General features: G+C 34.5%; 3 protein-coding genes across 8 annotated transcripts in view; 1 reads left to right on the top strand and 2 right to left on the bottom strand.

Moving 5' to 3' along the window:
* Positions 1-17,315, bottom strand: part of txnrd2.2 (thioredoxin reductase 2, tandem duplicate 2) — a 33,580-nt gene extending 16,265 nt beyond the window's left edge. The window contains exons 1-12 of one of the 2 annotated variants that reach the window (XM_073860644.1): positions 17,193-17,315; positions 16,376-16,509; positions 15,979-16,047; positions 15,806-15,862; positions 15,581-15,725; positions 14,566-14,640; positions 13,845-13,923; positions 13,670-13,732; positions 9,933-10,003; positions 8,424-8,443; positions 7,093-7,184; positions 6,112-6,286 (exon numbers count right to left, since the gene is read on the bottom strand). In XM_073860644.1, coding sequence (XP_073716745.1) covers positions 6,112-6,286; positions 7,093-7,184; positions 8,424-8,443; positions 9,933-10,003; positions 13,670-13,732; positions 13,845-13,923; positions 14,566-14,640; positions 15,581-15,725; positions 15,806-15,862; positions 15,979-16,047; positions 16,376-16,457 — 928 coding nt within the window. In that variant the 5' untranslated portion in view covers positions 16,458-16,509; positions 17,193-17,315. The remainder of the gene's footprint in view (positions 1-6,111; positions 6,287-7,092; positions 7,185-8,423; positions 8,444-9,932; positions 10,004-13,669; positions 13,733-13,844; positions 13,924-14,565; positions 14,641-15,580; positions 15,726-15,805; positions 15,863-15,978; positions 16,048-16,375; positions 16,510-17,192) is intronic. The other variant, XM_073860645.1, reaches the window with a different exon arrangement.
* Positions 17,316-17,381: 66 nt separating this feature from the next.
* Positions 17,382-19,157, top strand: pebp1 (phosphatidylethanolamine binding protein 1). Its single transcript, XM_055198547.2, has 4 exons — positions 17,382-17,593; positions 18,208-18,317; positions 18,436-18,536; positions 18,613-19,157. The coding sequence occupies exons 1-4, from the start codon at positions 17,459-17,461 to the stop codon at positions 18,828-18,830; spliced, it is 564 nt and encodes a 187-aa protein (XP_055054522.1). The 5' UTR covers positions 17,382-17,458; the 3' UTR covers positions 18,831-19,157.
* Positions 19,158-19,544: 387 nt separating this feature from the next.
* Positions 19,545-26,626, bottom strand: part of taok3a (TAO kinase 3a) — a 96,001-nt gene continuing 88,919 nt past the window's right edge. For all 5 annotated transcript variants that reach the window (XM_073860642.1, XM_073860641.1, XM_073860640.1 and 2 more), the window contains 2 exons: positions 23,659-23,841; positions 19,545-20,382 (listed from right to left, as the gene is read on the bottom strand). In XM_073860642.1, coding sequence (XP_073716743.1) covers positions 20,221-20,382; positions 23,659-23,841 — 345 coding nt within the window. In that variant the 3' untranslated portion in view covers positions 19,545-20,220. The remainder of the gene's footprint in view (positions 20,383-23,658; positions 23,842-26,626) is intronic.

Genomic DNA, 26,626 nt, shown 5'->3' with positions numbered 1-26,626 from the left:
TCCATTGATATTAACGTTTTTATTCTAGTTTTATTAATATTTTAAATTAGCTTTTATTTTTAGCAGGGCTGTCAGCGTTATCACTTTAGCGAATAATTCATTAATCATTAACGCATTAAAATAAAACATTTGCTAATAATAAAAATAATAAATCTCCCATTTTCTTATTTTTTATTGCATTAAATACTGCCATCTAAGTTAAATATATTTTATTTCAGTTTTAGGTATTTATTTTAATGCAGAACTTATTTTTTATTGCTAAGGTACAAATTCAAATTTTTGTTTATGTGATATTTAGGCATTTAATTTTAAATAAAATATATTTATATATATTTAATATACACTACTCACAAAAAGTTAGGGATATTCGACCTTCGGATGAAATTTCACAATGCACCTAAAATGCACTATAACCTTTACATTTAAAATATAGTTGACATTTCTACCCAAATGCCCTTCTTTCATGATATATCACCATGGTAGCATGAACTTTTGCATTTTTTATAAATTTCTTCCTGAAAGTCGAATATCTCTAACTTTTCTTGAGTAGTGTTGTATATTAAATATATATCAATATATATTTTATTTAAAATTAAATAAAAAGTATATATAAAATATATTCTGTTTAATAGTTTTAGTTCATAATAATAATCCTGTATGTTTATGCCCCCGCAGTAAAAAGTATGACCTACAGAACTTTTACAGGCTTATCTTTTGCATGAAAAAACGGTGGCCTCAATAATTTAGTCCTAATTACTAGTTTAATAAGTAATACAAAGACAGTAAATGTACATTATTTCCCTTCTTCAAGCCTCATAAAAGCAGTACATCAATGGAGGAAATGTTGCACTTCCTGGTTTTACTCCAGCCACCTGCAGAAGGATGCAGCTCAGAGGAAGAACGGAAGGGTGGAAGAGACGAGAAGAGAAATGAATCTGCTCCATTAGTTGCCATGAGGGAGATTAAAAATGCTTGTGTTATGGGTTTCCACTGAGACAACAGATAAGGCAGAAACACAGCATCCTCTCTATGGTCCTGTTATTCACCATGCCAACAGCCGACACTTACTGTATGCTGCTGACACACGGGACCTTTCATTCCACTGACCAAATAGATGATATACGTCACAACGTGACATTTTCAGATAAAGCAAAAACTAAAAATAACTATCTAATTTTATACAACAATAAAAAAACAACCATAGTGGTGTAAGCACGCTGAAATCCATGATGTGTGAATAAAAACATGTTAGTGCCTTGCTGCCAATATACACAAGGGTCTTGCATGCAGAAAGTCTAGTGTGACACGGCATTACACTACTTGCTTATTATTATACTGCAGAGCTCATAAGTTATGCTACAAATATTAGCTTTTTTTGTATACAGAGACACGTACTGTTAATATACAACATAAATTTGTTTTAAATTCATTTTTAACCTTGAAGTTTTGTATAATTTGTATTATTAGATTATTAATGCATTTTTGTTTGATTTAATTTTCCGAAAAAATATGTTATATTCAATATTTGGATGACCCCCACAAAAACCATCACGGACCCCTTGTTGAAGACCCATGGTGTCAACGGTTACTATTTTACTTTAAGATCTTACTTTTTATTGAAGCTTCGAAGATGTCTAAATACAAATGTTTAATTTACTCCACATTCATCATGGTCACGGAAAACCTGGAATACTATATCATGGAATTTCTAGGACCAGAAGTGATCAAATCAATAATAAAAAGACATTTTTCTAGTTATTCTAGTCATTACGTCCGGTAACACTTTACTTGAAGGAGTGTTCATGAGACTGACATGACACGTGTCATGATCATGAAGGAGATTTTATGCACGTTTATGACAACTGTCATTAAGTATCATTTGTTCAATTATGTCATTTTTAATGCAACAATGACATTGTATGAGAGTCTTTGTTAAGACAACTTGACGTAAACCAATACATCATAACTTGTCATTAATCTGCCATAAACGTGCAATAGCAGAATAATTATCAAACTTAAATATAAATATAAAAATACCTAGCTTTATAGGTTAACATAACATTTAAATGTCAATAAGTGTTAATACTATGTCAAATAATTTTAAATAACTAAACAAAATGCCAAAGACACGTCAAAAGTTATACTTAACTTTATGTATGTGCACAATACATAAAAAACTGACAACTAACAGAACTTGTTCTTGCTCACACAAGAGGGTTCTGAAATTTTCTGACATAAAAGAAAAAACGAACAAACCATTTAATTAATTTAATTTAACATAATTAACTTTGCAGCGATATGGACCCAACGCTCATTGGTTTAACCCATCATTGAACTGTTTTCATTTAATTTTAGGTTTATCGTTCTCCAAAATGCAATAAAATATAATCAATTTTAGTTATTATTAATATTATTATTATTATTGATGAATGATTGATTTTATTTGTTAAACACATGAAGGAAACGTAAAAAAAAAACATAATATTAATAACGTTGTTATAAAACTATTTGACAGAGTATTAACACTTAATGACATTTTAATGACAAATTGTATTTGTACCGCTGTAGTTGAGGTCAAGAAAAATATTTATGACGCTGTTAAAAAACTATTTGATAGAGTATTAAAACTTAATTACAAATTCATTGTAAAAAGTGGTCAGTTATGTTGTCTTAGTAATATCAAGTTGTCATGACAAGTTATGATGTATTGGTTATGTCAAAGACATCTCAAACATTGTCATCTTTACATTAAAAATGACATAATTGAAAGAATGACACTTAAATGACAGTTTTCAGACATGCGTCATGTCATGATTATGAAGGTGTTATGTCAGTCTTATGAACACCCCTTCAAGTAAAGTGTTACCTTACGTCCTTTACAAACCACTTAACCTGTCTACCAAAGCCACAGCTTCGGGAACAGTACCACGCACCATATGACTCACGAGTCACGACAGCTCTCTAAACCCCCATAACACAAACACAGAAAAGGAAACCGAAGTCTCATCCTCACTGTACACCTTCCACACCCCCTCTTACACCATCAATAAATAAACCAGCACCAACCAGCCAGATGTTCCTATATTCCTCTCATTGTCTCTGTAACCGGAATGAGAGAAATCAGATGAGTGAAAGAGAGTCGAGGTGGCATCTGCGGAAAGAGATGCTGAGGGATGAGAACAGAGGAAAACCGCATCGGCTCTGGGTGTGTTTCCGTACAGAGAGATGGACGATTCTGACAGGAAAACCCACAGCGAGAAAACAAAGCGGGGAACGGAGCGACCCCGGGGGCCACTGGTGCATCCTGGTAGTGTAGAGCAGATCTCTGTCAAATGATTAACACTTCCCTAGATAATTCCATCCCTCTTTCTTTATTACCCTGTTTTTAGGCCTGATGGTCCCCGTTTTTGCTGACACGGCTATAATGGTGTGTGTGGCTCAGTATAAACCCAAACAGGTGTGTGTGTGTATTATGCGGATTTATGGTTTTGAAATCGGATACCGGGGTTGTGATGAAAGCTTTGCCGATGACAGTGAATGACTTTACTGTAGGACACACTTCCTGTAACATTCATCTCTGTAAATGCATGTATTTAACATATATATGTAAAGGATAATGTAAAGTCAAATGCTCATTGTTTCAAAATGAGCAACGGGTTCAGCAAATTGCATAAAGCTAGGGTTGCCAACTTTCTCACTCTGAAATACGGGACAAAATGGTGCTTGTCGCATCAGTGCGTATATGGTTTTGTATACAATGTATTTAAAGCAATATTCCATTTTCTTAAAAGAAAAATCCAGATAATTTACTCGCCACCATGTCATCCAGAGTGTTGATGTCTTTCTTTGTTCAGTCGAGAAGAAATTATGTTTTTTGGGGAAAACATTGCAGGATTTTTCTCATTTTAATGGACTTTAATAGAGTCCAACATTTAATACTTAACTCAACACTTAACAGTTTTTTTTTAACGGAGTTTCAAATGACTATAAACGATCCCAAACGAGGCATAAGGGTCTTGTCTAGCGAAGCGATTGTCATTTTTTACGGGAAAAGTGGAAAATGTGCTCTTTTGAGCCACAACTTTTCGTCTAGGTCCGGTCCAGCGCAACCTAACGTAAATGCGTAGTGACGTAGGGATGGTCACGTGTTACATATATAAAACGCACATTTGGGGACCATTGTAAACAATAAACTGACACAAAGACATTAATTAGTATCAGTTGACATACAACAACATCGGTACGGTCCTCTTTCAACACATTTGTAAACACTGGGGCGGAGTTTCGTGTTCGTCCTCTGTGACCTCTTGACGTCATGACGTATTGCGTGGGGTCACGCTGACGCATCACGACTGGATCTAGACGAGAAGTTGTGGTTCAAAAGGATATTTTCCACTTTTCTTGTCAAAAATGACAATCGTTTCGCCAGACAAGACCCTAATGCCTCGTTGGGGATCGTTTATAGTCCTTTGAAACTCTGTTGAAAAAAACTGCTGCATGTCCGTGTCTGTTTTAAAGATCGCTCTGAATGAGATCTCTATGAAAAGTCCGTCACAAACATGGAATTATCTCTGCTTTTTGCTCAAAATATGGTGTTTTTGCAGAAACCTACCCATATTCAAAAGCTGATTACAAAAGAACTACTCAAGGTAGGATGAAACGTTTTTTTTTTTTTGTTTGAAAGCAGAGGGTCTGTTCTTTCATTTGCTATATTGTATGTTTATATATCTGAAAAAGAAAATTTTCTGGAAGGCATTAAACTTTGGTGAAAATCATGAAAAACGCTGGCGCTGGCTGGCAACTTTTTAAAAAAATGCTGGCGGTGAAAGAGTTAACTTTACCTGTCTAAAACAAAACACTTGTTAGTCGCACTAAAGGTAAATAAAACGTTATCCCCTTCGTTTTAATCTTGTGACAAACTAAACTAACATAGATTCTATAGCCATAGATTCATGTAGCCTTTATCAAATTTCTAAATCCAAGAAGTTATTTCTAAAACTGACCAATCACCATTGAGTATTCCAGAAAGCCACATTGAGATAAATTAGCAAAGTGCAAACTAAGTAATACTTGTTTTATAAAATAAAACAAATTTGTGACCCTGGAGTATTAAGTCGCACAGGTATATCACATTACATTGTATGGATCAAAATGATAAATTTTTCTTTTTTTTAAAATAATAATAAAAAAGTTTTTTTTGTGGTCCAGGGTCACATATTAATAAATAAATACTACATTGTACAAAATTACATTTGTATGTATTTGGGTGATTCTCGCAAAATTAGACTTATGAGGTGTCATTAAATATTTTGATGATAAAGTAAATGCTATCAAAATAAGAAGCATACAGTTACAAACATCTCTTCACGTACTATTTTGCATGAGATTTCAAATGACATCATACAAACCAATTTTTTTGTTTTTCCACATTTAAGGGGAAAATTTTAATTACCATGACTGGATTTGGGTTATTTGACATGAAAATGTTTATAATTAAAAAATCTAAAATATAAAAAGCTTCAGTCCATGTTATACTGTAAACATTAAGAGTAAAGAAACATGTGTTATTTGGTGATCATTGGTAAATGTATAGACAATAATAAGGAATATAAATGTGTCCAAGATCAATTTTCTAATCCTCCGCAACAATTTTCAATCATTGTTTAAGCCCTCAAGGAACTAACATTAAAAAAAAAAATGGTTAGGGACATAATTAACTGTGACACTCAAGATGGCTACCAGGCAAGCAGTTCTTATTTTTTCTCTCCAGATAAAAGTTGATTTTATTTGTCATAGTACCTAGACAACTTTTTAGTTATCATTACCGAAACATGAGTTTGTACATGCATATATTTAATGTAATATCATGTTGCGGTAATTATAATTTTTGATAATGATAATCTAAAAAATTTAAATAATTCTATAGAAAATATTTTTTAAATCCTCTAAAAATAATGATTATAGTAAGTTCAGATCTCATATGTGCAAAAAAAATTGGCTTCAATAGGGCTTTTTAAAAATTCTGATGTTGGACACCTTCTAAATCTGGATTTCGTGAGAATCACCCACATGTACTGTAGTGGTTTATAAATAATGCTGTGATGTTCTCACCTACAGCCCACAGCACTGTGTTAAAGGTATCTTGATGTTCCTCTTGTGTGTTTAGGTCCATCCACGTGACCTGAAGAAGCCCAGATGGAAGCTTTTCTACTATTTTCGGTGTACACCTCCAGGAGAACTTGGTGCCATATGACTCCATGTAATCTGTGACCAATCCGGCCATTTGCTAAGAAACAGAGAGATGAAAATATGACCTCAAACAGTCAAGATAGCTACTGAACAGTGTTGGCTCTTCATCTAAGACTGACTTTACTTGGGTTTTCACAGACTGGGTCACATAATATTGACTGAAGAGACACAAGATACAAGAGACATACAACTGTGATAAGGGAAGTTGTAGTTATGTACAGTAAAGAAATGTTTTGGTAATTTGGTTGTTTGACCATCAAACAACATGATTTTACTGTAAAATATCCTAAATGGACTATCAAAATCAAGTATTCCATAAATTCACACTTCTAAAAAACAGAAAAATTTAAATATAACCTCAAAACATTTAACCGTCGTGATAGCTCCTGAACAGTGTTGACTCTTTATCTAAGACTTCTATCTTACAGCCCGAATATAATGCCTATTAAGACATTTAAAGTCTTTTCATCATCATTGTGTTCTTAAACACAGATTTTAGTCCAATTCAGCAAATTACTCTTGAGTGTCACTCCTGTCAGACCATATTGCCGGTGTAATACTTAATAACAACATGACAAATCTCCTGTCAGAACACTATAACCATTAATTAAAGATGAGCGAGTTAAAAACAGGGTAATAAAACAAGTCTGGTCAAGTCTCTCATCCTGTTTTTACCATGTAGCCTGGCGGCTTTACCAGGGTGAGTCACTTTAAACCAAAACCAAACCAAACAAGATCAAATTACTGAACCAAAGTGTTAACTTGAAAACAAGCGGCAGCAGGTAAATATAAAAGCAGGGGACATATTTTCAGAATAGAAAGTAACAGATATTAGTGTAGTACCTGATCAAACCCCCGGAGGGCGATACTGCGTACCATTACAGTGGTGTCCAGTCCAATGCCTGTGAGAAAGCCGGCACATTCTAATGCCACATCTTCTCACACAGAATAAAGGAAAATTTATTACATTATAACAATTTTACATACAATAATACTTTTACGGTGATCACAAATTACAGCCATTCAAAGGGATAGTTCACCAAAAATGAAAATACGGTCATCATCCTTGCACTCTCATGTTGTTACAAACCTGTATAAATTTCTTTGTTTTGATGACCTCAAAGGAAGATATTTTGACGAATGTTTGAAACGAAACCGATCATGAGCCCCATTCACTTCCATAGTACTCTTTTTTCCTACTATGAAAGTGAATGGGGCTCATGATTGGTTTGGTTTAAAACATTCCTCAAAATATCTTTTTTTGAGGTCATCAGAAAAAACAAATGTGTACAGATTTGTAACAACATGGAGTGAGTAAATGATGACAGAATTTTCATTTTTGGATGAACTATCCCTTTAAATGTGCTCCTGTATAGCACAGTGGGTTCGAATCCTGGGTACATGTATGCTGACATGTACTTTGTATTGCACTGTAAGTAAGGCTGTCACGATTATGAAATTTGGCTGACGGTTATTTGTCTAATAAATTGTGACGATTAATATTATTATTACATTTATATATCTTTCAAAAAAAAAATATTTGTAAGAAATAAACACAATTAAGTATCTGAAAAATTACAGATCCTTAAGAATAAAAATTACAGATCCTTAAGAATAGCATCTTTCACTTCCCTAAATTTGGAATTGCTGTTTTGTTTCACCTGGCAATTCATACTGCTTATCAAAGTTTTGCAGCATTCTTTAAATGCTATTTTTCCACTGTATTAAATAGCTTTGCAATGTTCGTATTACATTGTTAGTCAAAGAGCGCCATTAGATACGGTCTCGTTTAAACAGGCGCTGCAGCTCCCCCTTGTGTTTTTTAGAGAGATACGTAATCATTGCGGTGATCTGAAATCATCGTGATGAGGTCAAACAATCGTGAGGAGACGATTATTTAATCATTGTGACAGCCATAACTGTAAGTCACTTTGGATAAAAGCATCTGCCAAATCCATAATTAAAATTAATTTGGCATAACCAGAATTAAGCAGAAAAAAGTGATGATGCATTATAAAGTTTCACTAAGGATTTATGCAAATGCTATGTTTGCTTTGTTTTTGTTACAGTTTATTTCCGATCAATGGAAACTCATGAAGACCACCTTTGAACAGCCCCGAATAAATTGTGTGATGATGTGGTGCATTTTAAACTTTTAGGTTTTACAAGGATACAACTGGCACCAACAACCAACCTGAAACACAAAAATGATGGGATCACAGATAAACTCAGTGCAAAAGAGTCAGTAAAATATTTATGGTACATGATAAGACATAAAATGATGATAATAAGATAAATGACTGTGTGTGGCCGATGTGTACACCCTGCTATAATTCACCTGATGTTTCACAGTCATGTTGGATATCCCCACTTGACACACGCTGAGTGATACCTGGTTACTCCAATGTGACATCACACATTATACAACAGCGCTAATGGACATCTACACATTGTGTGCCGGATTATGGAGGGATTAGGAGCAAAATCTCAGCTCTCTTTTCTGCCTTATCATCAACAAAACACATCCCTGAGCTTCCACCTGTCACACATCTGATGAGCAGGACATGTGGGCGACATCTGGTTTCCTTTAACTTCATTTTTTTATTTAATACCTTATGTCTTTCCTTTAGTACATGTGTTGTAGTTTTTTTTTTTTTAACTACAACATATGTACTCTCCGGAAGTAGAGTGTTTTTTTTTTGCCTGGAAATCAAGAAATTAAGAATAAAAGTGATTTTTTTGTTGTGTGGGAACTGTGGTTACTGCAGACTCTGTCAACCTTGGGCAGCAATCCTATAATAATCCCAGTAATGATAACCGGTTTAACATTAACCCAGACCGACTCTTTTTACATTTCATCAAAGCAGACAGACATAAGCACAGAACACGCAAACATTTACTGCATCTGTGAGTCCCGAGGCTCTTTGGATGCCTAAATCGCAGGTGAAATATCAACAAGCTGGAGGGTTGCTATCGTGCCATACCAAACATAACATTTAGCGTTCGTCAGAATGCACCGCGGTTTTGACAGACGTTCAGCTGTTTAGGTGAATGAGAGCAGAAGTCAATGTAAAAGTTTTGACTTCGCCCTCTTGGGCGTGCATGCCAACCCTCTCACTCATTCACCACCGTCAGTCACCAAAGTCTTGCCACTTCCACGAGATGAGCAAAGTTACTGGCAACAGTCTGAAATCGCACCTGTACAGCTGACAGATCAACAGCAAAACAACATCACCTGACCTAAAAGGATGTGGCCAATAGTGCGACTTATTGTACGTAATCTTAGGAAACATATAGAAAAGATTTAAGTAAAGTTTTTTGATAATGGATCAGTTAAAGTACTTCTATTGTTTGATTTGTTCTGAAGAACCTCAGAATTAACTTCATAAATAAATGCAAATTCAAGCCAACTTGACATCAAAAGCAACATTTTGCATTGACATATCTTAACATACATCAGTGCCATTGTTTTATCTTGAGATGCACACCAATATTATTCTTTTGTAAAGTTTGTTTGTAAGCTACCTAAATGTCCTAATATACCCATGGCCCAGTCCTGGATTAATCTAAACCCTGTCCGGGAAACTGCCCCATAATGTTTAAACCGGAAAACAAGTGTTGCATTCCCTGCAATTACAGCTTTGCCACAAGAAGCACCTGGTCACAACATAAATATGACATACGTTTTTTTGGGTGACTCTTTGAGCCAGAAAACATCATCACTTGTGATTCCAAACTCCAAAGCTCCTGGAACCTGAAAATTAAACAATCAGACAACACAGAATATTAATATACAGCTTTTAAGATAGTTCCAATGTCCCGTGGAAGGAACACTGCAGTAATTGACAGAAAAGCTCATTACACCTTTAAAAACAAAAATCTAAACATGTCAAATATCTTTGGAAAGCTCAGATTTGAATGATGTTAACTCTTTTAAGATAAAATCAACACAGCGGACAGGATTAGTGTCCTTTTAGGCTTTTTTTTTAGGTAAAGCAAACAAGTTGTATAACATTATAAAATAATAATATTAATATATGTGACCTAGACCGCAAATCTAGTCATTTTTTATTGAGATTTATACATCATCTGAATAAATAAGCTTTCCATTTATTTACGATTTGATAGGATAGGACAATATTTGGTCGAGACACAACTATTTGAAAATATGGAATCTGAAAAATCTAAATATTGAGAAAAACATAAGACATATTACTAATAATAAATAAACTGGTATATTTACTGTAGGAAATGTACAAAATATCTGCATGGAATATGATCTTTTACTTTAATATCCTAATGATTTTTAGCATTAAATTTATAATTTTGATCCATGCAATACTGTTGGCTATTGCTACAAATATACATGTGCTACTTATGATAGGGTCACATATTAAAATGCATAACATTGCAATAACAATAGTAATTATTTTTTTGTTAAAAATATTATTAATTTAATATTAAGTTATAACTTAATATTAAGTTATTAATAGTTGTTAAAATATACTATAATACATGCCTAATTGAAAATAAATAAATATCTATAAATTAATAGATATAAAGGTCCCAATATTATGTTAGCTCATTGCCAAAATGTTAAATCTCCCTCCATTGTACGTCACTTTGAATAAAAGCCTCTGCTCAATAAATACATTTAAATATTAAAATTAGGGATGCACCGATAGGATTTTTTTGGGCCGATACCGATTTAAACAGACAACTTCTGGCCGATACCGATATTAAACACTTGTATACAATACTAAAGCAATAAACCCCGAGAAGCAGTGGGTTACCAGTGCATTTTATAACAGCTAAGGGGGTTTTAGGCACTCCGCTTCGCGTCGTGCCTAACAACGCCCCTTAGCTGTTATAAAATGCACTGGTAACCCAACGCTTCGAGGGGTTTATTGCGTTTATAAAACGGTTACTTCATATGCATAACGTTAGCGGGATTTTATCAAATAAAACCCAAATAAGTTGTAATTATTTTAGTACAAATATTGCTCTTCCGCCAAACAAAGTAGTTCCTCAGAATCAAGTGTGACTGAAACAGAGCGCAGTTCCCAACCAACACAGACGCAGCAAAGACACAGATTTAAGACTGTGGTGTTTATTTTTATAAATCAACATTCATCTAATTTATACATTAACATTTATATTAATGTACAAATTAGATGCAAGTGTTGAAGTGATGATCAAATATGCCTGGAAGCATGCTGAACTCTTTCCCCGTCAGCGTTTTTTTTTTTTTAAGTTGCCACCCAGTTTTAGTTTAATGCCTTGCAGAAAAACATAAAATATCAAATGAAAGAACAGACCATCCGCTTTCAAACAAATACAAACAAAAAAACATTTCATCCTACCTTTATTTGTTCTCTTATCACCTCTCAAATTTTTGTATTAAAAGCGGAGATAATTCCATTTTTGTGAAGAACTTTAGTAAGAGATCAAATTCAGAGACATGAACAGTACTACACGGTGTTTTCAGTGAATGCGTCAGTGTTTAAGTTGGGTAAGATCGCCACCCAGTGGATAAAAGCAGACGTATGAACTTGAGTTATAAAATCCTCAGACAACGTTTTCTCTTTATCGACGAGATGACTCAACAATATTTATTGACATTCATCTGGATATCGCCATTAATTGTGCAATTGTAGACAAATTAAAAATATGATTAAAAACTGTGGTGTTTATTTTCATAAATCAGTACGCAGCAACAGTGGCGCAGTGATACTTATGTAATGTGGTCTGAACCGTGAGGTTACCGGTGTATTTTATCACGGCTTAGAACGCGTTTCAACCAATCAGAATCAAGAACCAGAACTGGCCGTTTTATAATATACAGTTGGTCTATTAGCTAGTTTATTTCTGCATCAAATTATTTTTACTGAACATGGATTTGAACTGACCAACATAATGAGAGAGGCACAAATTAAGCTAAAACAAATATAATAAGACAGCATGACAACCTTCAAAGGTGGTTTTTGCTATTCAGCATTTATTTTATTAACAACATTAACTCATTTTTTACATATAAAGGATTTCTTTATGTAGTTAAATAATAAACAATCGGTATCGGCCTCTCTCGTGCTATTGCCGATATGCCGATGGTTTCAAATTCATCAAAAATCGGCCGATAAATATCGGCGGCCGATACATCGGTGCATCACTAATTAAAATCAATCATTTTGTATAATGTGAAATACAGTACATAATCACATTCATTAAACTAGACAGATTTTTGTTATAAATATTTTTTTTCTTCTTAAAAATGGCTTACTTTTTGTGCTCTTGTAATGATCAGGTAGAGCATTGCATTGACAGTGCAAAAGGTCATGGGTTCGAACCCAGGGAACACATACTGTTAAAAACTTGTATTTTAAGTCACTTTGTATAAAAGCTTCAGCCAAATGCATAATGTTAATGCATAAAAAATACATTTTAGGACTTTTAATAATTAAAGCATTATTTATAAAAACATTTCCAAATTTTAATTTTCAGAGGTGTAAGGAATTTAAGTATTTTTACTCACTACTCAAGGAACTGTACTTTATCAAGAGCGTTTTTCTTTGGCAAACTTTTACTTCACTACATTCCAATGCATAACATTGTACTTTGCACTCCAATACATTTAATAAATACAAGTTGTTTACTTAAGTACATCTTTTCATACTAACATTTAGTTGCTTTTACTTGAGTTAAATTAAGTACTTTTTTTAATGTAATGAAGTATTAAATAAAATTTTATATGAAATGTAGTGGGGTAGTGAAGTATTATATTATGCTCTGGAAGTTAAAGTAAAAAACTCAGATACTTAAAAAATGTCTTTGATTAATAAAAAAAATCTTAACTGCTTTACACCTTTGCTCAGTAATGCCAAAAATACCACCCCCGTCTTATTATAATGTCAGACTATTGTTGTTAATTTTGGACCACAAAACCAGTCCCATGTCGCAAAGGTATATTTGTATCAATAGCCAACAATACATTAAATAGGTTAAAATTATAAATTTTCTATGCTATAATTAAGATTTTAAGTAAAGATCATGTTTCATAAAGATATTTTGTACATTTCCTACCATAATATATCAAAAATGTATTTATCATCAGTAATATGTGTTGCTAAGGACTTTATTTGGACAACTTTAAAGGCGATTCTATCAATATTTTGATTTTTTTTGCACCCACAGACTACAGATTTTCAAATAGTTGTATCCAAATATTGTCATATCCTAACAAACCATACATCAACTGAAAGCTTATTTATCAAGCATGTGTGTGATGTATAAATAACAAAAAAAAATCACTTGACCCTTATGACTGGTTTTGTGGTCCAGGGTCACAAATAGCATTTTTGAAGAAAATCAGTTGTATTATATTTGAAGAGGTCAAGTTCATGTTGTATGCGCAGACACTCACATGTGTGGGATACTTTGGCCGTCCACCAGTGGCTAACACAATGTTTTTGGCAGACACTGTCATCTATAAAATAAGACGATATGGAACGATACAGTAAGAATATGATTACAATATACCTCAAAATGCAGGTGCAACATTATTCTGAACTTAATCAAGTATTTTATCAAAGTCATACCTCTTTCCCTTTGGCATTTACTGCTCTGATAGTGTGTTCATCCACAAGACTGCCCTTCATATTTAAATACTTCACCTTCCTGTTAAGAGCGAGAGAAAGAGAAAGATAGAGATGGTTATCACACTACACCAATGTGTGAACAGAATTTGCATATTTTCCCATCTTTAACAACGTTGAAACATTTTTCTTTATTAAAATTCAAAAGATCTGTAAAAATGTCTTTATCAACAACAATTATTATATCATTGACAATTCTGGTGTTCAAACTTGACACTTGTGCTCTAATGTGAAGATGTGGGGCGTGGGGGCATTCTGGGAAGTGACACAAACACACCTGTTTGCCTCACAGCCATGCAGTATAAAGACTGAAATTCAATTTATCATGCTGGCACATTTGCTGTGCTCATATAGCCTAAGACTGTAATTACCTCATCAGAAACTCTGAGAGATGGACAACTAATGAGGTCTATTGAAAAAAGACTGAGTAACATCTGTGTAATACTTTCTAAATGAATCACGATCATTTTAAGCAGTTAACTAGTATACATTTTTAAGGCACTTGTTATTGCAAACTTGACGTTGATGTCTTGCTCTTCTACTTAAAGCTATTTTTCTGATAGCCAAAATGAGCAACATTATATCTGCCTAACAATCTTTGACTTAAAGAGAAACATTACTGCAAAATATACAATTTGGCAGTGTTTTTAATAGTAAAACTTACTTGTCCTGTAGTTGAACCCTGTGACCCCAGTTTAGAGACTTCACATGGTTCTGGACAGCTTCTGCCATTGTAGCCCTGTAACATATTGCACATAACTTTAAAACTTTTTACTATCCACCCATAACATAATAATGTTGTTCACTTTATGACTCTCATACAAAGTTATTTATCTTTAATTATCTTAAAATAATTTTCATGTTTTGCACTGAAATATTCTACAATACAGAACCCTTACTGAACAGTTTGCAACGCAGAGAGCATACTGTACTAGGGTTCACAACCTCACGTCACATGCCAAACATATTGTGCTTATAAAAACATCAACACTGCAATTAAAAAGTACTCTGAAACACAAAACCAGCTTCTAGAGTCTAGACAAAAAAACCTTGAAAATAAAAACCCCACAACTGCTTTTTAATTCAGGACTTGAGTGCCCTCTAGTGCAATGACTACTGAAAATGTGTACTCCACCACTAGATGGTGCTGTTTCATATAAACAATAAATGTATGGTGTTGTGAGTTGATCTTAAAGGGATAGTTCACCAAAAAATGAAAATGTAGTCATTTTTGAACATTTTTGTAACCAGACTGATTATGAGCCCCATTCACTTTCATAGTAGGAAAAATAATACTATGCAAGTGAATGGGGCTCATGAACGGTTTCGTTACAAACATTGCTCAAAATATCTTTCTTTGTGCTCATCAAAACAAAAATATATACAGGTCTGTTAAGTAATGAGAGAATTTTCATTTTTGGTGGAACTATCCCTTTAAACAAAACCTGTTGCCCAAACTACAAACTGAATGTTGCATCAAAAATAACTCTGATCAGCATCTTAAAACTATAACTGCATAAAAAATGTGATACGCACTACAGTTGCTCTACACTGCAAGTATGAATAAGTTGAGTTGAGTAGTTCACCCATGGTCCCTATTGACTTGACCAAAGCCCCATTTTTAGGGTTGACGATCCCTTTAATCTGGTTCTGCATTAGCCCCATGTATTGTAACTTACCAGTCATGTGACAGGGTATCTGGGATTTGCCAGCCATACTTCTTCGCATCTTTGACTGCAGTGCCAAGGAGTGCAGCCTGATGCATAAGCTTCTTCGGAATACAGCCAACATTTACACACGTTCCACCAAGACCCCATTTTGTGCCTAAAACAGCACAATCTAACTTTTAACAATAAATAAACACATCACTAGCAAAAAGATGACGCCTTTGAAGGGGTCTGTACCTTTAATTGAAGGTTCGACATAATCCAAGACAGCTACTTTCTGTCCTAATTGGGCAGCTATAAGAGATACAAGACAAGGCAGTGAAAAACATTCACTTGAAGTTATGTAAATTGTTGGGGTCCATGAAATTATATTGGCACAATAAAACAAAATTTAAGTATGGATGACACACCTTCTTTTGAACATGCCAAACCTCCAGAGCCTCCACCAATAACCAGCAGATCATAATCGAAACTACCTGCTGTAATCAAGGTTGAATGTCTAGATCATTTTACTAGAGACAGTTTAGCACTTTAAAATGTATTAATTCATCTGCATTACAACTGTTTCAAATAGCATCTTATATGTAATGGATGTCCATTTATGAGAATATTTTATTGCTTGAAAAACACGAACATAACGTGCCAATATACAAAAAATACATATAAAATGAAAATGTTTTATATAAATCAGCTGGATTTCATTTTAATGTATGTAAACACAGCATAATAGCATGTTTAAGGTCAACTCAAAACAATTTGGCGAATAAACTTAGTAAAACAATATCGTTTATTTTTTATAAGCGTTACCTGTATAGTTTCGTGAACATGTTAAAGTCCTAAAGCTGCAGAGAGCTTTGATCTTCTGTCTGCCTCTGCTGAAGGCAGCCATGCTGTTTGGAAGAAGGACCCCTGTCAGCCGTTATAGGTGTTCTGAAAGATGCCTGAAATAATTGTTTTATTACATAAAACTTGGTTATTAGGTTCGTGAATCGTGATGGCTCGTAGCTCAGTTTAACATTTAGTCAAGATATTAACTAAAATCAGCGATGCAGCGGGATTTTTGATTATGTATTTATTTTTTTGACGGGATGATATATTTAAAGTTATTTAATAGCTTCTTATGATAGATGTCTAATAAGAACGCATTAAAAAATAAGATGATTTAATTGTATTTTTACAATTTGTAATTATTTACAAGTTGTTATATATTTTGATTAATCGTTTAACTTGATTGTACCATTTTGTAAACGTAGTTATGCCTTGCACTACATGCTCGTAAATTTTGATGTTTTAAAACTGAACTTTGATTTATATCCATACTCTTTACGTGTTCAAGTTTTTAAGCTATTAAAAACGTTTTTATTGTCAGACACATTATAATCAATAAAAACAATAATCAATAACTGAACTGAAATATATAACAAATATGAAAACAAACTGCGTATCATCTTACAAATTACTTAAGGTTTCAAGAACTGCTTTGTCATGCTTTGCTATTTTTCCACAAGAATGTGGTCTTGAACTAAAGCATTGAACTTGACCGCCCTCGACTATTTAAAGTCACCTCAAAAATGGCTTTTATTCCTTTTCTTATTTGTTTATTTATTATTATACGCAAGCTTACCTATTTGTGTTTTCTTTATGTCATGTTCTTTTTATTAAATATTGACAAAAATGTTACGTCAAATGTCAGAATCAGAGGCGGGGCCAAATAATAACAAAGGCTGCCTTGTCCAATCAAATTTAAGCGTGTTGTTATTTGCAGCTAGGTGATTGGCTGTGCTAGTGATCACTCAGGTAAATGAACCGTCGCAATAAAATAACTGTAGGGGGAGACAGATTCACACACTGCATTTCTTGCTGTTGCGTCGTAATATCGAGTGAGTCACAATGCCTGTGGATATCAATGAATGGACGGGTTCTTTAGCACTTACAGAGGTGGAGGAAAAACCAGGCAAGCCTCTAATTGTCAAATATGGCTCTCTGGAGATTGACGCTCTGGGGAAAGTACTCACTCCCACTCAGGTGCAGAGCTCGCGCGCGCGTACATGCAGTGATTAGCCTAGCAATGCTTCTGTAACTTGTTACCACGCAGAACTCACTGATAGGGTTTGCAGGGTTAGGGTTAGGTTAGTTTCAAAACATTATTGCTTAAATAACCGAAAGCTACCATATGTGTCGCATGGTTTAAGATGTATTAAATAAAAACGTTTAAAACGAACATTTGTCTGCAGTTATGTAATGTAGAGTTGTGTGTGTGTAACGTTAAAGGTCGCGCGCATGGTGCAGCCAAAGCATAGAGCCAAAGTTGCATCTGACATCACGCGATCTCTCATGCAAAACGTGCACAAGTTGTAATTATTTGACAGAGTTTGTAACGCAGTCTAAAACGGGACACGTACCTGATTTATAACAGCAGAGAAATTGAGAAATTCGGCCAAATATGCAGTCGTGTTAGTAAGGGTACTCATAATTATATATTTAAATAGCACTGCATATAATGTTATTTTGAAGCAATTGTTGAAGTGAATGTACAGTTGTGAAAAAGATTAGACATTGTACATTATCTAAAATGTGATGTATAGCTAAAATGTGTGTGTGTGTGTCTGTCCTGACATTTTTTCACTTTTGTTTTGCAGGTGCAGAACCGCCCCACATCCGTTGAGTGGGAGGGATGTGACCCCAGTAAGCTGTACACCTTGGCCCTGACCGATCCAGATGCACCCAGCCGAAAAGACCCTAAATTTCGGTATAGTGCACTCCTATCTAGTAAATACATTTTATTAGTGCACATATAGAAAATAAGGCATTACTGACTTTATTTCATAGGTTATTTCATATGCCGTAAATGTAATTTTTAATAATAGGGAGTGGCACCACTTCCTTGTCGTCAACATGAAAGGAAACGACATCTCCAGTGGATGTGTTATGTCTGACTATGTTGGTTCAGGACCACCAAAGGGAACAGGTAAGAGAATTGACTAGATTGCTTTATTACATAATCACATTGTTTCGGGCACCTGCTTTGATTTCTTCTCATACAGGTCTCCATCGATACGTATGGCTGGTTTACGAACAGTCAGGCAGCATTAGCTGTACTGAAGCGGTCCTTACCAATCGGTCTGGGGACCACCGTGGAAAATTCAAGATACAGAATTTCCGGAAGAAGTACAGCCTCGGCGCTCCAGTCGCAGGGTCTTGCTATCAAGCAGAGTGGGACGACTACGTGCCCAAACTTTATGAACAGCTGTCTGGCAAATAGGCACTATTTTGTGCTCGGTTTATCCATAACACGCCTTGGTTCAGTTTTGAATTTGCCCTTTCAAGATATGAACTGAATAAAATAAAAACTTGTTTGCTTTAAGAAGCAGTGTAAAAATGTGTCAGGGCATCTTTTGTAACGTCCAAATTCAAATGAAACTGACTATGTCTTTGTTTAGCCTCAGTTTAAATGGCTGACAAAAAGGTTATACACTTTGCACCTTTAATTAAACATTTAGGTCTAATTTGAGTTTATGGCAGCACCTTTATTTTTATGTTCTCGCTAATGAATATGATTTGGGAAAATAAAACCAGACTATGGAAAGACTTTGCTTGTGTGATGAGCACTTTATTTACAAATATAATTAAAAGCTCTGACATGCCTCTGACCTGAAAACAAATGTAAAGTGCATGCGACAGTAAAGCGTCTTATTCACTAATTTGACTTGAAGATAAAACACAGCTGAAGAAGATGCTGAACAAAAACCTGGATCATAAAATCAGTGTATGGAGGCCATTGGGAAGATTTCACCAGTGACTGCATAAGGGAAAGAGTGGTGAACCATTTATTATATACTGTATATTATATATATATATATATATATGCATGTGTATATATAAAAAGACATTGAAATTCAGTTAAAATGACATAAGAAAATAAGTAAAAGTTCTCCATAAAGCCATCTATACACAAAATACATGTCCCCTTCAGCCCTTTGTGCGGGTACCACGAGTTAGGATTCACATATGTATTATTTCACATTTTCCACCTTGGCCGAGGTGAATTGCGGTACTGTACGTACGAATGCAGTGGGTTCTTGCAAAAAAGAACCCAGATTCAATTACCATAATGCAGCTATCAAATATGTACATTGTTTTAATAGGCAAACTTTATCAAATTTTTTCAATACTTAATAAAACTTTTGAATTTTTATTTTCTTGGTGAATAAATACAAAGAGAGATTCAAGCAGCAATAGGCAGGAGGCTGAAAAATAATCTAAACTAAAACAATTCCTCAAATCAAAAAATGAGCAAATAAAAAAACTGTGCATTTGCATCTGGATTAAAACTCGCAATACAAACCCCCCATGTGTATTGCTTGTCTGTCTTGAAATCTCTAGATTTTAATTATAGTTACACCAAAAGTGTTATCATTGCACGAGAAAACATTGACATCAACACTGTGACAGGTTTAATCGTCGCATATATATAAGACAACTAAGGACATTCTCCAGCATGTTATCCCACGACGTGTCCAGAAGATGGCGCCCAAACGTGTTAGGCCTGTGCAAATGCCAGCCCTGATGGGCATTGGGTCTGTCAGTAGCAAAAACAGCAGATTTGTTCCATATAAAATGGAGGGTGGGAGGAATGGCGAAGTGTTAGGGTCTCATCTGTAGTCGTCTTTAGGGTAGTCCAAAGCACCCAAGTTATTGAAACCCATACGGAGGCTTTCCATATCAAAGGCGTCGATTTCTCGCTCCTGACGGTCCAGCAGGTATTTGATTCTGTCAGTGCGCTCCTTCTGAAGAGAAGCCAGCTCCTCCTCAATCTGAGTACAAGACCAAAATGTTAAATGAAAGGGTGTCAAATAAGCAGAAGACGCTTTATTTCAATTCACCTAATCCTTGATTAACTCAAGGTCAAGCGTCCTTCAATAGTAGAATCAATAGTAAATAGCTTACAAATCTTCATTTTGTGTTACTAATCCAGGTCATACTCCAAACTAGTTCTTATTAAATCACATTTAATTGCACATCAATATTGGCAAGTAAATTGAGAAATAAAGGCGGGGTGCAAGATTTTTGGAAAACACTTTTGAGTCGAGCCGCGTACCAAAACACACTTGTAGCCAATCAGCAATAAGGGGCGTGTCTACAAACCAACTTTGTTGCCTGGGTTGCATATGTGTGGGGCGGGTCTATCAAAAGAAGGTCCAGATTCTATTGGGGTGGGGCATGTTTTTTTAGGTGATTTCAAATGTCAACATTGGCTTTCAGAGATCATGCACCCCCTCTTAAATTCAATTAAAAAAACTGTGCTTTTCTGTTTAATTTTTCTGTAGTTTAAGGTACAGAAATTGAATCAAGTAATCAAATTATTAATCATAATTATGCTATTTTAACTTTTTAAAATTAATGCAAATTAATGTTTTTATAATTTATATTAACTCTAACAGCAAGTTGAAATGACTTGCAGAGACAGTTGATTAAACCTAAGAAATTAAGTAAAAATTAAAGTAAAAGTGTAGTATTTACTGTTCTTACTGTATAAATAAACTTTATTGCATTTACTGTAAACATTTAATATTACAAAACATTTAAGTTACAAAAGTCAAGTAGCATTAAGACATGGGCTGGTATGAGATTTTGGCGGTATGATAACCTTAAGCAAAATACCCCGTTTTACAGTATTGCGGTTTTGCCATTGCAACAATAAAATGTGTTATTTTCAGACGTATACAAACAACTTTTTAACTGGACACAATACATTTTATTTTTAAGCAACATACAACATGTATGCTGGGAGAAAATAAAGCCTTTAAATTATAATTTTCTTTCAAAAGATATTTTTGTAATATATTATAAATGTAAATTACATGACTTAGCTCATACCTTGCAAACGGTATTCCAGAAAATGTCAGTGGTTTTGAAACCCGTAACTGTTTAAAACCTCGGTATACCTTGAAACCAGTAACCGGCCCATGCCTAGTAGCATTTACTTCTGTTTTTACAGTATGAACGCAAAAACGTGAATGATGTTGTTTAGTTTTAGTTTAGTTTTTAGACAAAAAATATCAAATTTAAGTAAATTTGTGCTTAAAACAAGCAATAATATCTGCCAATGGGGTGAACATTTTTTCTTGAATTAAGCTTTTAAAAAATCACGTAAACTTATTTTTAGATTTTTTGGTACCCCATTGGAAGATATTTTTGCTTGTTTTAAGCACACATTCACTTTAGTTTTTTTTTGTCTAAAACTAAACTTATTTTCTTGGGTCTTGATTTAAGAATTTTAAGATATTTGGTCTTAAAACAAGACAAAAATACTAAGTAAGAAAGTAATTTTTTGCATTTTGCAGTGTATGGGGCAGTGTTTGTAGAATTTTGAGGAAAATAATGAATTTAATACATTTTGGAATAAGGCTGTAACAAAATCTGGAAAAAGTGAATACTTTCCAGATTCACTGTATATGCTTTGCATGTCAGCAACAAGCGCACCTTCAGTCGTAAGAGTCAGATTGCAGTCAGAATGTTTAGCATTGAAAACGTAAAGCAACCGCAGGTCATCTACATTCATTTTTGTGACTCTAACACTGCAACGTGTGAATTTAGAATTAACGTAGTTATCATTATGGTACATTACTGTGGACGCTATATGGGTGATTCTCACGAAACCATTGAAACACCAAGGCACTAATGATTTTAGCTTTAAAATGTGTAATATAGTAACATTAAAAAGCATCAGAATTAACACAATACTGTGTTCTACCTTGCACAATGTGTGATTTCAACATAAGAATTTATAATTGTAAATTTTATCTCATTTTCTGCTGAAATTCTCATTACCGCAATGTGTCCGGCTGTGTTTGAACATGCGTTATGTTGTAATTTAATCAAATTAACACAAAAATATTAAGAAAAAAAATAAATGGATGTTTTGCTAGACTACTTTAGATGACAGAAAAAATATTTACTGAATATTCATGTATAATAATAATGAAGAAAAATTAGGAAAATGATGTGTCCATGCCTGATGTTCTCATCCTCCGCAACACTTTTTGAGAACAGTTTAAGCACACATACAGAATTTTAATAAAGTTTGATTTTGAGTGACCAAGCACATGGACCAGTTACTTCAAGATGGCTACCAGGTAAGATCATTTTTTTTACAGTTAATTTGAAATATTGTCTTATCAAAAATGCTTACACGACATTTTGATTATCATTACCGCAACAGATGCTTATTAAATGTTAATTTAATTAATAGAAGCATAATACTTTGCTTTTAAATGCATGTGCAAAACCTCCAAATTATGTTCTTTCAGGTTTGTCATGTCATTTTGAAAATACATCAGTGTTGATGTTTTCTGACTGTCGCGGTAATGAGATTTTTTAGGACTAATTTTTTAAATTATGTTACAAAAAGTGTTAAATGATAAGTAAAAGTTTTTAAATTAATGTTCCCATTTACTCCAGACTTTGTTTTTCAATGTCTGGTGGGAAAAAAAGTACATTTAAGCAATTTTTTAATTTTCATGTTTGACATTTTTAAAACCAAGCTTTTGTGAGAATCACCCATATACTGTAGTTATCGTTATAGTTATCATCACTGTGAACGCCGCATTAGACAGATTTATAATGAGCTTTTTTAGGCCCCGTTTGTTTTGGATTATTTATAATCCAAATATTGGGTCAGAGTAGTTTTGAAGTCTCCTATGTTGGCCCAGTTTCGTTTCATAAACCTTTGAGCTTGAACATTTGGATCTATCAGTGTTAATGTTAATGATAGACCAAAATAAATGAGATAATATTTAAACATGTTAAGATAATTGGCAAGTAACCAAACCAGTTCTGTCTTGGTTCAGTCTTGCATGGCTTCCAAAATGTACTCATTTTTTATTTATTCCACAATATGTTCTTATACAGTAAATGAGCCAATAGGCAACATTTATTATCAGCCAATACATTCATTTAATGTTTAGAATACTAAGGTATACTTCGTACATTATTTAAGGGTAATAATGTGTTTTAGATACTGGCATACCGCTGTTGATTTGCAAATGCATTAATAAATACAATAAAAAGAGATAATAACAGGACTGGACCTTTTGCTCAAGATGTGCTCGACGCAGCGAGACTTTCTGCTCCAGTTTCTGCTGCTCACGCTCGTGCTGGGCCTCGGTCTGGATCTTGATCTTACTCTGGTAGGCGTTGAGTAACTCCATCTCCTGCTGCAGCTGTTGTCTCAGAGCTTGGCACTCGGCCTCCTGAGCTTCATCCAGACGCAGCTACACAGAAATCACACACACAGATGTACGTGAGGTTAGCTGACATTACAAACACAGTCACAGTTACCCAATCAATAGCCCTCTTGTACTTGCAATGCACTGAGACTTGAATTCCAAACAGGAGGGCATTTTTTATATTATGCTGCGTGCACACTACCAGCGATCTCGTTCGAATTCTTGTTGTCCAACGCTATTTCATGGCAAGTCGTACGTATTTTACGAGGTGGCTATTTTTTTAAAGATTTGCTTTTGCCCCGATGACGATGGGGTCGGGTTTCTTTATGATGATAATTGTATGTTTTTGTACGTTTTACTTTGTATGAATTTATATGAATTAGTCAAAATACGTACAAATTCTTGTGAGATCAGGCTGTTGTTGTCTGATTAACAACTATAAAAAAGTGAGTAGCCACCGACTGCTGTAAATGACGAAAGATGGATGACGCAAATTCCGTGCTTCACTCTCGTGGTAGTCGCTCCTGAAAGTTGCTGAACATTTGCATAAAGTTAAAGATTTTTTTTAATTGTCGCCTCACTCTACACGCCCCATATCGTCAGCAACAGTCAATCACATCGTCGCAAATTGCCAACTCTCCATTAAAACAAAAGGGATGTGTCGCTTTGTCGCCGTGTGTCGCTTGTAATGTGAACAGGGCATTAACCAGTTAAAATTTCGGTACAGACCAATTTTGATCTTAAAGGGACACTCCACTTTTTTTTTAAATATGCTAATTTTCCAGCTCCGGGTCTGATGGTACCACCTTCAGCACAGCTCAGCATAATCCACCGAATCTGATTAGACCATTAGCATTGCGCAAAAAAAAAGGTGCAATGATATTACCCAGTGCCCGAAAATAGTCCCCTTGGAAACTTTGAGCGTGATGCTAATGGTCTAATGTGATTCAATGGATGATGCCAAGCCACGCCAAAAGTGATACCGCCAGACCCAGAGATCGGCAAAATGGATTCCAAAATGGTAAAAATCAAAAGTTTAACTCCAGGGGAGCTGGAAAATGAGCCTAATTTCATCAAATATCAAAATAAACACTTAAAAGCTGCAATTTGTAACTTTTGCCTCTCTATCGCATTCTCTGTGTAAAACATTAAATTGCAGGTTATTCCCAAAATTACCTGCAAAATAGTACATGGAAGCTTAAATTATAACTCATAAGCATAGCATTGTTTTCAACACCAATTTTTTGTTCTGTCCTTTTAAAAAATTATGTATTTTTAATCAAAAAAGGTTATGTGATTTGATCAAATTCTCTCTCTCTCTCTCTCTCTCTCTCTAAACCAACAAAATATTTACATTTTCTAAAATTGTGCTTGCATGTGCATTACATTTACACATTTGGCAGAAACTTCTATCTAAAGCAACATACAATGCATCAAAGTGTGTGTACCATGGATATGTATTATAAAGGCTAGATGTCTCAACTGCGCTGCTGGCCAATGGAGGTCAACGTCCGCACCCGGCGGCCATCCCACCCCAGACAGCTCGCTCACTCATAGCACCGTGCTCCAATTGTGTATTTACTTTTAAATGACCATAACTTGCTTAATTTTCTACCGATTTTTAAACGTTTGGTTTGTAATAAACGTCAGAGATATAGGCCTACCTATGACACTGCATACTTATGAATAATTTTCATGAAACATGTAAAAGCATACAGAATTATAGCTACGTTTCAATTATAGCTATTGAAACAGGGGAATCCCGCATCAGCGCCATTGTAGGCAATGGTGTAAAAGAAATAAAATCACCATAAATCGACATGAACGCGATTTTCTTGGTTTTCTTTTGGTTCGTTTCAACAGTCAGACATGTATTTAGCATTTAGTACAGGAAAAAAAAAAGTTTTGATTTTATGAAAATTTACTTTTTCTAACTGTAATGTATAGTGCTAGTAGCCCTTTCATCCATGCGCAGCACAAAAGTTCGGCGTCGTTCATGAATTCAAAGTATAGGCGGAGATAGCAGCTTTACCTAGATACTTCCAATGACAAGACCCCTGTTCTAAGATGGCGGCGGTTTTGACGCATGCTCAGAGCCCCAAGGCGACATCTAGTGTATATATCTATGATTTAAAAGTACATGCACCATTAAAACACAATGCTACAAGTAAGCGAGCCGTCCGAGGCAAGATGGCCGCCAGGTGACGACGCTAAAGACTCCGCCGTAACACATCTAGCCTTTATTATACATGGGTGATTCTCACAAAACCATTGAAACACCACGACACTAATGATTTTAGCTTTAAAATGTGTAATATAGTAACATTAAAAAGCATCAGAATTAACACAATACTGTGTTCTACTTTGCACAATGTGTGATTTCAACATAAGAATTTATAATGATAATTTTCTGCTGAAATTCTCATTACCGCAATGTGTCCGGCTGTGTTTGAACATGCGTTCTGTTGTAATTTAATCAAATTAACACAAAAATATTAAGAAAAAAAATAAATGGATGTTTTGCTAGACTACTTTAGACGACAGAAAAAATATTTACTGAATATTCATGTATAATAATAATGAAGAAAAATTAGGAAAATTATGTGTCCATGCCTGATGTTCTCATCCTCCGCAACACTTTTTGAGAACAGTTTAAGCACACATTTTAATAAATTTTAATAAAGTTTGATTTTGAGTGACCAAGCACATGGACCAGTTTCTTCAAGATGGCTACCAGGTAAGATCATTTTTTTACAGTTAATTTGAAATATTGTCTTGTCAGAATGCTTACACGACATTTTGATTATCATTACCGCAACAAATGCTTATT

The sequence above is a fragment of the Misgurnus anguillicaudatus genome, chromosome 22 (assembly GCF_027580225.2).
Source record: "Misgurnus anguillicaudatus chromosome 22, ASM2758022v2, whole genome shotgun sequence".
Classification (NCBI taxonomy): domain Eukaryota; kingdom Metazoa; phylum Chordata; class Actinopteri; order Cypriniformes; family Cobitidae; genus Misgurnus; species Misgurnus anguillicaudatus.
Note: the sequence above shows the minus strand (reverse complement) of the source record. Positions and strands in the feature narration are given on the sequence as shown.

Coding starts and splice junctions, on each gene's coding strand:
- pebp1 (XM_055198547.2), top strand. CDS start 17,459: ATGCCTGTGGATATCAATGAATGGACGGGTTCTTTAGCACTTACAGAG. Junction 17,594..18,207: donor AAGTACTCACTCCCACTCAG/GTGCAGAGCTCG, acceptor TTTGTTTTGCAG/GTGCAGAACCGCCCCACATC. Junction 18,537..18,612: donor AGGACCACCAAAGGGAACAG/GTAAGAGAATTG, acceptor CTTCTCATACAG/GTCTCCATCGATACGTATGG.